Source organism: Equus asinus, chromosome 20, assembly GCF_041296235.1.
Source record: "Equus asinus isolate D_3611 breed Donkey chromosome 20, EquAss-T2T_v2, whole genome shotgun sequence".
Taxonomy (NCBI): Eukaryota; Metazoa; Chordata; class Mammalia; order Perissodactyla; family Equidae; genus Equus; species Equus asinus.
In genome coordinates this window covers 112,108,381-112,123,174 of record NC_091809.1, presented here as the reverse complement: position 1 = coordinate 112,123,174, position 14,794 = coordinate 112,108,381, and the positions used below count along the sequence as shown (strand labels likewise).

The 14,794-nt window shown below is 37.9% G+C and overlaps 1 protein-coding gene across 9 annotated transcripts in view; it reads right to left on the bottom strand.

Annotated features, from left to right (window-relative positions):
- Nucleotides 1-14,794, bottom strand: part of ELP4 (elongator acetyltransferase complex subunit 4) — a 239,262-nt gene that overhangs the window by 166,993 nt on the left and 57,475 nt on the right. For all 9 annotated transcript variants that reach the window (XR_011495973.1, XM_044751764.2, XM_044751762.2 and 6 more), the window contains exons 4-5: nucleotides 10,094-10,225; nucleotides 2,056-2,195 (exon numbers count right to left, since the gene is read on the bottom strand). Coding sequence is in view for 8 of the 9 variants with exons in the window: in XM_044751764.2 (XP_044607699.1) it covers nucleotides 2,056-2,195; nucleotides 10,094-10,225 (272 nt within the window). In the remaining variant the exon portion in view is untranslated. The remainder of the gene's footprint in view (nucleotides 1-2,055; nucleotides 2,196-10,093; nucleotides 10,226-14,794) is intronic.

Here is a 14,794-nt window from a genome sequence, read left to right as displayed (position 1 = left end):
TGCCCAACAGGGAACAGGTATTCAACAACGTTCATTCCTTCCTCCCTTTAGTTGCTGAATGAATGAAAAAAACCTTGTACTTTCTGGCTTAAAAAAGTTTTATCCTTAAAATATATTTTTAATTACAAAAGTAAGATCATATTATTCTCATTTACTTACATCATACTTAATGTACATTTTACATTTTTCATTTGCCTAAGCACTCCATGAATGGAGGCAGCACAGCATTATTGCTAATCCAGGTTTCTAAGTCAGAAAGAAAGGACTTTGATTCTGGGTTCCACCATTCACTGCCTGGGAAATCATGGAAAATTTATTTTGACCTATTTCCCAAACGCGTATGTATATGGATGTCTGGTTTAGTGAATGGCAAAATCAGGAACTAGTACAGTATAATCCATACAATCATTCAAACTTAACAACAAATTAGTGATGTAGGTACGACAGGTGGTATTCTGCCCCCCTTCCCCATTTTTCACAGGAGGATATTTATTTTCACTGAATTTAAGGGACTCGCCCAAGTTTTACAGTAGGATGGACTCAGTATCAGAACTCAGATTTTTAAATTTCTTTATCAGTGCTCTTTCCTCCATAACACAGGAAGGTAAAGGCGAAAGACACCAAAATCTTCTGAAGCAGTAAAGCAAAATGAAATAGAGAGGGATCTGACTTACGTTAATCCTGGCTCTACCACTTAATAGTTGAGCCTCAGATAACCTGCTTCTGTGAACCTCAGTATCTTCTTCTGGAAAACAGAATATATACTTTTTTTTCCTGGAAGACTGGCCCTGAGCTAACATCTGTGCCTATCTTCCTTTACTTTCTATGTGGGACGCCACCACAGCATGGCTTGATGAGCAGTGTGCAGGCTTGTGCCCAGAATCTGAACCCACGAACCCTGGGCTGCTGAAGCGGAGTGCGTAAACTTAACCACTACCCCACTTGGCTGGCCCTGGAATACAGGCTTTCACAGAGTTGGGAGAAGGATTATACTAGATAACAAATGTAGAGTGCACAGCAGCGGGACCCACACTTGGCAGTCGTGCATCAGTGGCAGCTGTTGGTGCTAAGGCAGCATGCAAGGACCACTTTTGGTAAGTCTCCAGCCAAAGACTGGAGAACATCACAGCAAAGTGAAGAATGTTTGTTTTCTTTAAACAGTTTTAATAAAAATAAATAGGATAGTCTTCACTAAATTCTCAGGTAATATTTCTGGAAAAGAGACTCTAGATTTTTAAGTCATTTCAGTTCACAACTTCCTGTCTATTAAATCACTATTTAATAACTCATCTTACTTTTAAACTAATGGTTTTACAGTATGAAAGAAAGCAGAGCCAACAGCCTTTTCCATGGATTTCCTTCCCTTGATCCCACTGCAATAAAAATTGAAATGAAATATTCTTAACACTTTATAAATTATTCGATGTCAAATACTGTAATTTTCAGAGTTTGGCCATGATAAAGTCAGTAGCACTATAGACATGTTGTGTTGGTTTAATACTTAAAACTCTTCATTGTAAAACTCAAACCCTAAATTCCCTTTAGTCACCTGAAAAACTACAGATTGTTTTATTTACAGCACAACTAGAAATAGAAAGCCTTAATAAATAAAATATTGGAAAACATACACTTGTTTACTTTCTGAAAGAGCACTTATGGAAAAACATGGGGCAACAGCACTACTTTACGCCATTTTCACTGCTCTTCTTATCAATAAGTAATACTTGGGTATCCACTTGCACTTAGGGCTGAAAGATCCTGATTTAGAATCATTCCACATTTTCTTGAAAATAAAAACAGCAGGTATCGTAAAGTTGGTATCCAGAGTTTTCAAGTCACAAATTAACAGTAATGGCAAGTCCAACAGTTACAGGACCAGAAAAAAAAATACCACATATAATGAAATAATATAAAACACACACAATTAAGGTTATAGATTATGTGGAAAACTAACACTGATTATTAGGATATGTACCTTTAGTATGCCTTCTTCCAAAAGACGTGGTAAAAATGCATCCATTAACCTTTGAAACCACAATTGAGCCATTAACTTACCAGGATTCTACACTAAGAGTTGAAGATATTTTTTCTGGAAGAAAAAATCCATGCCACTTTGAAGCCTCAATTAGTTCCTGCGGTATCCTTTTTGATGCATCATAATAGTGACCGAATATTGAAGATGATATTGGTCCAACCTGTTAAGAAAACCCGTATTCGTTGCTAAAAAATTAGTTTTTTTAAAACTACAATTTATTCTTCCTACATTCAGCAAAACACTGATATATTTATACATTTTAATGCTAATAAGGAAGAGCGGATATACACAGACTTATTAAATTTCAAAGAAGCACACAAGTGTTGTTATTTTAAATTCTCAGTGATTAGAAAGCAACCCTTTCATCTTCTATGTTTCTTCACTCCTGGGGAAGAACCTGGTGGTTCCCTAAGTTTGATAGGAATTTAGACACTTCTTTGCTTTTTTACTATACTGTATACCTTCCTAAGTTCAAAAATTTAATATACATAAGTCTTAATGTAAGGATTTCAGGTTTTAATGACAAATTAAATATGCAGTTGCTAAGAACTAATGAAAAGTTAAGCCAAATTAAGTCACTGGTGAGGGGCCCAAAAGAAACTAGCTATTTTAAATATACTAAACAGAGCATCATTTTAAAACTAGATTCTCACAAGACAGTGTGTATATATATTCAAATTTTCTTACAAACTTAAAATTAGGCTTATAGTATAAAATGCACTAGGTACTCCAGATGGGAACAAGGCATATGATAAAGCGGGAGAATATACATAAGCTACATTAGATAAATCAGAAATCTGGCACAGTCGTTATTAGTTCATTGATAATTTCTCTTTTGTGCTCTCTACTAACAATTTCTCCAACAAATTATTTTTCTCATAAGAAACTAATAACTACTGAAGCTGAATTTATTTACATAGGATAGTAAAAGCCCAGGACTGTAACATTCTTACTATAATTATATTGCTTTGAATGGACTTGGGCTGATTTCTTTCATTCAGCACATCAGAAATATACAGACACCTCTAACTAAAGCTGAACTACTAACAGATTCCACTTGGCAATAACTCTAATGAAATCTCTGATCTAAATTTACATAGTTTCCACTGTCCTGAATACTACAAGACAGACAAATTTCAGAACATTCAACAAAACTAGATGATCTGCAAAAATTAAAAAACTATCCACAGCAGGTTCCTAACGTAGTTTACTAGGTAACTGACAACTCTGTAGTTTAGATAAGAGGCATTTGCTTGACACTACATATTTGCATCTGAAGACTTCAAGGACTCATGTTCTTAAATTTAATGCCTACAAACATGAAATTACGCAGTTACACAGAATAAAAAAATGTGATGTCTAATAGAAATATTATTCTCAGATTCATAGTCTGTGGGCTCGACATTTATTTTCTAAATAAAATGACTGTTCATCCCTCCATAAGGCACTATTTATTTTCAGCAATGAAGAGACCTATCAATTTGCTCAATCTAATCTTTTCAATACAACATATCCAGAAGTATGCTTCCCAAAACACCATTTATCTACTGACCATGAAAGTACTGAAAAATAAATTATGTGACATTAAAATATGTTTCTTAAGAGTAGGGTGTAAAGTTTTTAAACATAAAGTTATTAGTCTAAAGCAATTTAACTAAGGTCTGTTCTTTGGCCTATAATCTATTCTTTATCCGGATTATAGTTCAGAATGTTTCTACTGCAATCTCTGCTAGAGCTCATCTTTTTACTGTGTAAGTCCAAGCCCCCTTAATGTTTTAGAAAGGCCTTGACTAACTGAACTTTGATCTGATGTCTTCATTGAGAAAAACACCAGGTTGCTCATTTCAGATGCAAATCCTCCTAAGGCCCAATAGAATTTAGTAAAGACAGCAAAAAAGAAGAAACAAGAAGTTTCCAGGATCCTCTTTGAGAATCCTGGGGCACACTGGTGTCCTTAATCCACGCTGCTGCATGGATTAAGGTAGGTGATAACCTTTCCTGGTTCAAAAGAATAAGCAGAGTGCCTACAAACTGGGTGGAGACCAGGATTTGGTAATAATAAAACACCATGCAATAAAAGCTTGGTCTATGTCAGAGCCTCTGAAAAGGCATCAATGTACCACATTCCCAGGCCTAGTAGGGAAGCTTGCAAAGGCCTACCTGAATCAAACAAGCATGAATAATCTATTTTAGCAGACTGGCCATGGGGAGAGAGGAAGAAAGAGAGACTTTCACTTCTTTTAAGTTTGACTTAATAAATTTATTAGTGGACTGAAGGTTCTTGAAGTCCTATGCACGCAGAGAAATACGCTAAATCGCCAAGAAGCAAAGCGTGCTTTCTAAGTTGCCATCTCTATTACTGTTTCTAATTATAATATTAATGTGATAGAAATCTCAGATCTGGGATGAATCAAGACCGAAAATTGATTTCATGCTGGGACAGTTAACATATAGAACACAAATAATTCGTTAAAACCTAAAAATAAATTTGGAAGCTTTTCTTATTATAATTAAGTTACTAATTTTTTTTAGAAATTAAGATTAGCTATGGCAACTAAAATATTCACAAGGTAGACAGTAAGAATTTTATTAATGATGAAAAACTTTAATCCTTCAATAAAAAATGAAAATGAAAAATAAATATACTTTTACAGGAAAAAACAATTTTGTAAGTTTTCTACTCTAGACATAGCATTAACATATAATCAGATTTTTGAAGCGCTGTGAAATCTTTTGCGGCCTAGAATTATAAAACAAGGACTTACAGTATTTCCTCTAAAAAAATAACTAAATGCTTTAAATCTAATAATACTATTACTCCATGAAAAACTGTCAACTCCACAAAAAAACAGAACTATTTAAAAAAATAAAACTACCATCAATAACTAGCCATTTACTCAGTTTGATAAGAACATGGTGCTTTAGTTTTCCATTATGCAAACTTCTACTTCACATTCGTAAAGTACCTTTAACACTGTCAACATGGAAGAGTAATAGAGAATGGCACAGTAAAAATTTACCATGCTAATGGAAAATGAACTCTGATGCCAGGCCAGGAGGAGCACAGAGCAACAAAACAATACCACCCTCTCCTTCAGTGTGTCAGAAAGAACCAAACTTTGAGACAAAAGCTGCACCACAAATAAACAGTCTAAATAAGACATTTTCTTTTACTGTTATCATTTCTTGTTTCTCAGGGTGGTGTAACAAAGCAAGAATCCACATGGTTACTAAACCACTTTGAGCTCAGTTCAACCACCAGAAATTGGAGCTAAAATAACAGCAATTTCACTAGGCCACTGTGAGAATCTAACGCAACAGTGGTGATGAATATTTTGTAAATTGTAAAGCACTACAGAAATGTTATTATTATTCCTGTGTCATGATTCACTAGAGAATCAGAAGGCCCATCTCTATCCTTTGTAATTCTATTGCCTTATTGTCGTCACCTACAACATGCACACATCCATCAGAGGACTGTTGTGGCTGAAGCACTGAGACAGAAAGCCACAGTATGTAATGAGGATTTAATGTAATCAAGATCTAACACACGGTCATGAATCACTGGAGCCATTGTGGGCCTTGGTGCTGGAGCTCTACAGTACTGAAGAAATGAAGTCTCAGAATGCGCTGTAGGCTAGCAATTCTTGGGGTGAAGAGGGAACATGGTTTGATGACCAGATGGGGAAGAAGAGGGCATGTCCACCTGGGAGAGAGAACCAAATCACAGGATGAGGGATGGGGACTTTTTAAAACTACACCCTCCCTCCAAGTGGAAGAAGTGCTTGCTTTATGCTCTGCTGAGCTGTTGTTACTGACTTACGTGTGCACATTCTTGTCCTCTTCTGCATTTCCTAAGTGGGAATATGACTACATGCTTAGGACCTGGTGACAACTTATATTAAAAGGCATTTCTGATAATCGACACGGCTAGTCTTCGACTATTTGTTTAATCTTTATTCATAATGGTGTTAACTATATTTTGTCCCAAGTAAAATAAAGAAAAGCCAGAGTTTTGTTGTTTTTAAAGTGGTAATAGCAAAGTAGAGTCTGAACTTACAAAGCAGAGGATGATGAGAGCCCACCAAAGTCTACCAGTCTTGACAAATCACCATACGCAAGATCTCTGTGACAGGTGAATATACATGCTGCTGACATTTCAGAGAAATGCAAAGAGGCCAGAAGAAGGTTCTATTTTCTAAACTTGACAGAACTCACTTGTAAATACCAGTTAACTTAACTTTGACCACTGGGTGTTAATTCAAAATAAACTATTATTTTATTTGTATTAATTAATGTAACTTAAGTCAGTTTCACAATTATTCACATACTATAGAATTCATTCACTATGTATTCAACAAATCACTATTGAGCAGCCACGATATGCCAGTAAAACAGAAGTCAAAGTCCCTCTTCTCACTAAGCTCACATTCTGGTAGGACAAGGCAGATGCTGTACTGTCTGCCTGGAGATAATAAGTGCCCTGAAGGAAAAGAAGACGGTGAAAGGAGATGATACAGAGAGCAGTTTTATTTTACACAGAGCGACCAAGGAAGACATTCCTGATGAAGTGATATTTTAGCAAAGACCTGAAGAAACGGGACAGTAAGTCACCTAGGAAAGATCACTCTAAGAATCACAACTTTTCAAACCTAGAACACTAAGCACTGGGTTTGTGCGTTAATATGGAACCTCTGAGAGGTTTGCTCCAAAAGATAATCAAAGGAGACACCCCACACTCTATAAGGAAGAACAGAATAAGCTGTGCACTTCTACCTAGAAGGGGCAGGCAGACCACCTACAATTACAATACATAAAGAAACAATGAATTATAAAAAAACAAAGAACTTTCTCCCCAACTTTAAACTGATTTCATAACAAGCAGTAAGAAAAACGGCTTAAATTTCAGCTACTTGCATTTTCATTGACAATTTCACTTGAAGAATGTTAGTGACCAATGAAAAGACCAAAATCTAGTTGAGATAGGAGTGAAAATAAAGGAAATGAAGACACAAGTGACGTACATAGTCTAAAACTGAATTGGCATATTGTCTTCACAAAAAAGCGAAATGTAGGGGCTGGCCCCGTGGCCGAGTGGTTAAGTTCGCGCACTCTGCTGCAGGCGGCCCAGTGTTTCGTTGGTTCGAATCCTGGGCGTGGACATGGCACTCCTCATCAAACCACGCTGAGGCAGCGTCCCACATGCCACAACTAGAAGGACCCACAACGAAGAATATACAACTATGTACCAGGGGGCTTTGGAAAGGAAAAAAATAAAATCTTAAAAAAAAAAAAAAGTTAAATGTAACTTAGAGCTTATGTTCATTATTGACTCTGAACATACCAGTAGAAAAGTTAAAATACGGTCACCCTCTACAAAAGAGTCACCACTAAGCCCACTTACTTAAATGAATCTGCCAGATCAAAGACATGAAGTTCTCTGCTATTAGAGTTCTCAAGTGCTAGTCCTACATTCCTTGTCTGTTTTAATCTGTGTCACTCATCTCACACTTTCCTGAGCAGAACAACTACATTTATTCTGGCTCCTGGTATCCAGTTCTCAATCACATCCAAAAGCTAGGCTATGCCTGCAATGACTTCTGATGACACAGAGATTCCTTTTAGTTTTTAATACAGATTTATGGTATTCTACCATACACAGACACCATAATTTCTTTAATTAGTTGCTTACTGATGGACATTTAGGTTATGCCCAATCTTTTGTTATTAAAAAATATGGCGCATAAATAGCTCATATATATTTCATTTTACACCTGAGAAAATACACTTGTCATGTAAATTTCCAAAATGATCAAAGGGTATATGTTTTTGTAACTTGGAAGGATACTACTAAATTACCCTCCACAGAAGTTTCCCACTAGCAAAGTCTGAGACTACTAATTTCCCTCATCTTTGCTGATTTAGCATCTTACCAACATTTTAGACTATCAACAATCTGATAAGAGAAAAAGGGAAAGTCAGCGTAGTTTTAATTTGTACTTCTCTTACTGTAACAGAAATTGGGCATCTGCTTTTATATGTTTAAGGGCCACCTAAATTTCCTTTTCATGTTTTGCCTGTTTTTTAAAATTGAGTTGGTAGACTATTCCTTATTCATTTTAGAAGTCCTTTATATACAGGGAAAATTTATTCCTTATTTTACTCTTTGAGTTGAAATATCCTCTCCGCAGTTTATAGTTTGCTCACAGTTATTTAAATCACAGCTTAAAAATTGGGGCCAGCCCAGTGGCATAGTGGTTAAGCACGTGCGTTCCACTTCAGTGGTCTGGGGTTCACAGGTTTGGATCCCAGGTGTGGACCTACGCCCTGCTTATCAGGCCATGCTGTGGTAGGCATCCCTCATATAAAGTAGAGGAAGATAGACATGCATCTTAGCTCAGGGCCAGTCTTTCTCAGCAAAAAGAGGAGGATTGGCAGCAGTCAGCTCAGGGCTAATCTTCCTCATCAAAGAAAAGAAAAGAAAAAAAGAAGAAAAAATCATACTATTCAAATAGCTTTCCCATCTAAATTAGACTAATTTACCATTGCTTAATACACACATATTACAACATATTTTAAACTTGGTACACAGCTGACGCTTAAATCAATATATGTGACAATGAATAAATACATTTATCATTCACTAAAGATTTACTATCTGGGCATTAACATAGGTGCTGGAGATACAAGAGAAAGTGAGACAAACTTTCTGCCCTCATAGAGAATTCTGTCTGCTGGAGGAGAGAGTTAGACTAACAACTATAATACAATGTATAGAAGAACTTTAAAATACATGAAGTGCTATGGAAATGATAATTAAGGACCGGATAATTAAGTATGGAAAGCTGTCAGAGGTAGGAACATTCGCACTTGGAGAAGGATGAGCTGGTGAATAAGGAAGTGGAAAGCGTTACCAGCAGAAGCATAAGCCACTCGACAGGAGCAGTTCTCATGGCAGGAAGGCATGTGGCCTTTTATACGTACACACAGAACTCTGGGAGGACACTGGGAGAGGAGGCTGGGCTTAGGCTGTACAGGTCTTGCATACAATTGTGAGAAGTTTCTATCGCAAACTGCAACTTCACATCCTGACTCTCATTGACTGGCAGTGCCCACCCAGAACACTGCAGAGAATTCTACGGTTGTGCCTAAGCCTGGCAGGGGGGCACTCTGATTAACAGTCGGCTGGCATTGGTGGGGGGCAGGGGAAACAGGAAACTGAATCCACGTGTGCAGCTGAGAAGTACTGTGAACACACCTCTGTCCTCAGGAAATGTAACATGGACGTCCCTGGGGACGATCAGAGAAGGGTGGACTATGGGAATCGTGTCTTACTCAGACGGAATTTCCCTCTCTTTTTTTTACCAGTATGATAATGTCTGGTAGATATTAAACTTCTCTGAAAAACAAATGAAGCAAACAATCAAATGAGGGAGCTAATAAAAGAACAGAGCCTTCACCAGGAGCAGAGTTCATGAGCTTCAGTGGGGAGACTCACTGACATCTGTTACTAGGCTATCCTGGATAGGTGAGGTTACCAAATAGCTGAGTTTGAAAGTGTAATGGCTGAAATGTATAGAAATAAAAATAGTAGTTTCAGAGAACCAACATTCTCCTTGAATATTTACATGTAATCATAGAATTTTCTTTTTATTTTCCTGAGGAAGATTCACCCTGAGCTAACATCTGAGTGGTGCAGGTCCACGTCTGGAAACTGAACCCGGGCTGCTAAAGCAGAGCACACTGAACTTAACCATGAGGCCACGGGGTTGGCCCATAGGAATGGTTTAATTAGTTCTTACTCTGGCTTGCAACACAAGAATATAAGATTCTATATAAAGATTATGAAAGAAATAAAATAATCTATTTTGGTAAAAAAATAATTTGCCATAATTTTATTTTCAAGAAATATCATCTTGATAAAATACTCTACAAAAGAAATATCTAGTTATTTAAATAAATATACATTGTATTGCCTTTAAAGAATCATACAAGAGATTTTATAAAACGAAACAAATACATTTTCAAATTTTAGAAATAGTTTGAAAGTTGACTTGCCTCCATCTTGGGTAATAACTGGTAACGCCAAGCTATTTTCATCTTAATGTTAGATTCTGGTGTTTTATGACTACATACGTCTTCATCAACTTCTTTTTTACAATTATCATTAAGTAATGGTGCAGGAAGTTCCTAAGAAAACAAAATGACACATTATTTAGCATCTGTGGTAAAAAAAAGTGACAATTTTCTTAAATCACAACATTAGCAATACTAGAACTTACCAACATATTAAAACTTGATGCCTTAAAATTGATTCAAGCATAAAGTCATGACAGTATAGATATTTCTAAAACTGAGAAAAAGGGTATATACAATATTAAATGTGAAGTTTAGCAATGAACTAGAATCTAAATATTCAAATTTTCATACTAACAAAAATCAAATGCTATTGCAACAAGAGGCTACGTTCATTTTCTAAAATTTATATACTTAAAGCAAAGTCTAGAATTAACAGTTACATATTACATGTAATTATCGTTATCTTTGCCACAAGGTAGAAATAAACATGTGTGTTATCTGTTTAGTAGTTTGCAATTCTAGAATTCAAAAACCTCCTTCACTGAAATAATGGGTGGAGTGACAACCGAGCACAAGGACGCGGATCTGCCTGCACCACACATCTGCCTGCACCTGGCAAGCCTGTGTCTCTTCTTTTAACAACGAAAATACAATTTAAAATCTCTGACTAAATGAACAGACACTGAATTCTAATTTTTCACCTTTTCTCCTTTGAAGGCTCACCTACTGAGTAGCTACCAAAAATGTATAGAAAACATTTTTGTGTGTGAACAGGTACTACAGAAACAACGCAAAGAAACAAGCACCTAAGTTTCCTGGAGAAGGAGAGCACAGGCAGTAACTGCGTCTTGTATCAACCAGAAGCACAAAGATAACGTGGAGCAGGGATTAGCAGACGTGATCCTACGCCACGTCCTAAATTAGTCTAAACTGCAATTTTTACTTTTCAAGATCAAATTTATTTGTGCTTAGACTCATGTCAACTAATCAGCAGGAAAACACATTAACCATCATATATTTTAGTCACCTTCTAAAAGACCTTCAAATAGATTCCCACTTTAACTTAAGCCAGCATTAGAGACTATATCACTTAAGTTTGAATCCATCATTCCTAGCAAAGCATTAGTCTCTTACAGAAATAAAGTAACTTCCTTTTCAGTGGAAATAAATACTTGTGAGGCGTCTAGCACAACACAGCATAGTGGATATGAGTTTGAATCCTGCAATCAGATTGCATGGGTCCCAATCTTGACTTTCCATATTAGTAGCTCTGTCTGCGGTTACCCTGACCCCATCTCTGTGTCTCCACTCACCATCTGAAAGATGCAAATAACAGTATTCACTTTGCTGGGTTGTTGTAAGGAATAAGTGAGTTAAAAATGTAAAATGCAGGAGGGGGAACCAAGATGGCGGAGTGAGTGGTCTTCTTTGTCTCTCCCCCTTCGAATCTACAACTAATTGGACATTCACCGGTTAATAAAGGATAACCAGATAGCATCTCAAGACACCTGAGAGACCCGTGCTGCTATACATCAGAAGGCGGATGGACTTCCCCCCGGGAGGAGGTGGAGATAAGTGAAAACTCTCTGACCCCTGACCCCTGGACAGCCTAGTACCTGCAAGAGGCTCTCTTCCAGTGGACTCCCCCATAGCATCACCACGCACCAAGTGAGGGAGTGTGCACTCACCGGCAGAGCGACAGTGGAAACAGGTGACAACAGCCCTACCTAAGCCCCCCACAATTACACCTAAGCCCAGGGGGAAACTCCAGGGTCCCGCAGGCACCGGTATGGAAAGCCTCTGCTCGCCATTAGCAGAGAGGCACCGCCCAGCATTTGGAACGCCAGGAAGCTCCCAAAGAGCAGAATTTCCAGCAGGGCAGTAGTCTGCCAGCCACCGCCAGGCCCACGGACTCTGGCCAGTGTCCCAGACCAGGCAAGGGGCTCCCAGAGATTCCGTGGGAGTGGTGTGGGGCTGGGTGGAGCTCCAGTGGAATGGCTACGTGGCCCAGGGGGTAAGTCCAGGTTCCCACAGCAGCCTCAGTGAAAGCCTCTGCACAGCACTAGTGGAGAGGTCCCGACTGGCAATCACATGGCTGGAAGGCCCTGGGGCAAAAGTAGCACAGCTAGGTGAGCTAACCACAGACTGCAGAACATACCCATAGCTCTGCTGGGACCTATAGTGGACAAGTGTGATCTTGTGGGCTCTGTTAGGGACAAAGCGGCAATTATAGGTGATCCTGCTCCTGGCTGCTGGGAAAGCCCATAACACCGCTGCAGACCCCAAGGAGGGAGTGCATCTAGGTGGGCTGCAACAGTAGGCACCAGCAGCCTGAGGTCCCCTTGCGATTGCCCCCACAACTGAGGAGGGCCCCACAGGACCACTGTGACTATGAGGAGGAGCCCAGGTCCAGTCAGTAACAGCTGACAGGGTTCCTGGTCGGTGCAGTCTTAACAGCTGCTCCCCCACGACACCAGTTGCAACAAGTGGAAGCAGCGACTAAACTCTATCTCTATGTGGAGGCACAAATCCACACCATCAAGCAGTATGAAAAAATATATTAAATCTCCAGAACAGAAGGAAAATGACAAGTACCCAGAAAACAATCCCAAAAACAATGAAATCTATAACCTAAATGACAATCAATTCAAAACAGCCATTATTAAAAAACTCAACGAGTTAAAAGAGAATTCAAATAGACAACTTAATGAGCTCAGGAGCTATGTCACAAAAGAGCTTGATACTATAAAGAAGAACCAATTAGAAATACTGGAGATGAAGAACACAACGGAGGAGATTAAGAAAAATCTGGACTCTCTCAACAGTAGGGTAGATAATACGGAGGAGAGAATTAGCAATTTGGATGATAGGAATATAGAAATGCTACAGACAGAGGAGGAGAGAGAACTAAGACTAAAAAGAAATGAAGAAACTCTCAGAGAATTATCTGACTCAATTAGGAGATGCAACATAAGGATTATGGGTATACCAGAGGGAAAAGAGAAGGAGAAGGGGGCAGAAAGCCTGTTCAAAGAAATAATGGCTGAGAACTTTCCAAACTTGGGAAGAGAGATGGAACTTTATGTGACAGAAGCCAATAGATCTCCAAACTTTATTAATGCAAGATGACCAAGCCCAAGGCATATAGTAGTGAAGCTAGCAAAAGTCAATGACAAAGAGAAAATACAAAGGGAAGCCAGGCAGAAGAAAATAAGTTACAAAGGAAACCCCATAAGGCTATCAGCAGATTTATCAGCAGATACCTTACAGGCTAGAAGAGATTGGAATGAAATATTCAAAACTCTGAATGACAAAAACCTGCAGCCAAGAATACTCTACCCAGTGAAAATATCCTTCAAATATGATGGAGAAATAAAAACTTTCCCAGATAAACAAAAGTTAAGGGAGTTCATTGCCACAAAACCTCCTCTTCAAGAAATGCTCAGTAAGAACCTCATACCTGAAAAATAAAAAAAAGGAAAGGGGTTACAAAATCCAGAACAAAGGAGATAAGCAGAAGGACAATAACAGAAAGTAGCAGCTCTCCATCAGAACAGGTTAGCAAAAGTTAAATAAAACATTAAAGATAAATGGAACGGAAACACCAAGAATAAATATAACCTAGTCATTTTAAACACAAACTCACAACACAAAAAAGAAGAGGAAAAAAAATCTGACAATAACAACCTAGAAAGGGAAGAGAAAAGGGATGGAATGTTTTAATTTAAGGAAATAAGAAGCTACCAGAAAAAGGGCTATCTCATCTACGAGATGTGTTATACAAACCACCTGGTCACCACTAAACAAATAACAAGAATAAAGACACAAATTACAAATAAGAAGAAAGCCAATACAGAAATTTACCTACTTGAATTAGGAATCCAAAAATCATGGGACGAGAAACAAAGGAAATGCAAAAGAACCGGAAAACAAGTGATAAAACGGCAGCAGCAGGCCCCCACGTTTCAATAATCACTCTAAATGTAAATGGATTGAACTCTCTAATCAAAAGACACAGAGTGGCAAGATGGACCAAAGAACAAGATCCAACAATATGCTGCCTCCAGGAAACACATCTCAGCCCCAAAGACAAACACAGACTCAGAGTGAAGGGATGGAAGACAATACTCCAAGCTAATAATGAACAAAACAAAGCAGGTGTTGCCATACTTATATCAGACAAAGTAGACTTCACAGCAAAACAAATAGAGAGGGGCAGTATATAATGATAAAAGGCACACTCCACCAAGATGACATAACACTTATAAATATATACAAACCCAACATAGGAGCACCAAAATTTGTAAAGAAACTATTAACAAAACTAAAAGGAGACATCAACAACAATACAATAATAGTAGGGGACCTCAACACCCCATTACCACCAATGGATAGATCATCCAGACAGAAAATCAACAAGGAAATTACAGAATTAAATGAAAAATTAGAGCAGATGGGCTTAATAGATATATATAGAACACTTCATCCAAAAACAGCAGGTTACTCATTCTTCTCAGGTGTGCATGGAAGATTCTCAAGAATAGACCATATCTTGGGAAACAAAGCAAGCATCAATAAGTTCAAAAGGGTTGAAATAATATCGAGCATCTTTTTGGATCATAATGCTATGAAACTAGAAATCAACTACAAGAATAAAGCTGGGAAAGGGGCAAAAATGTG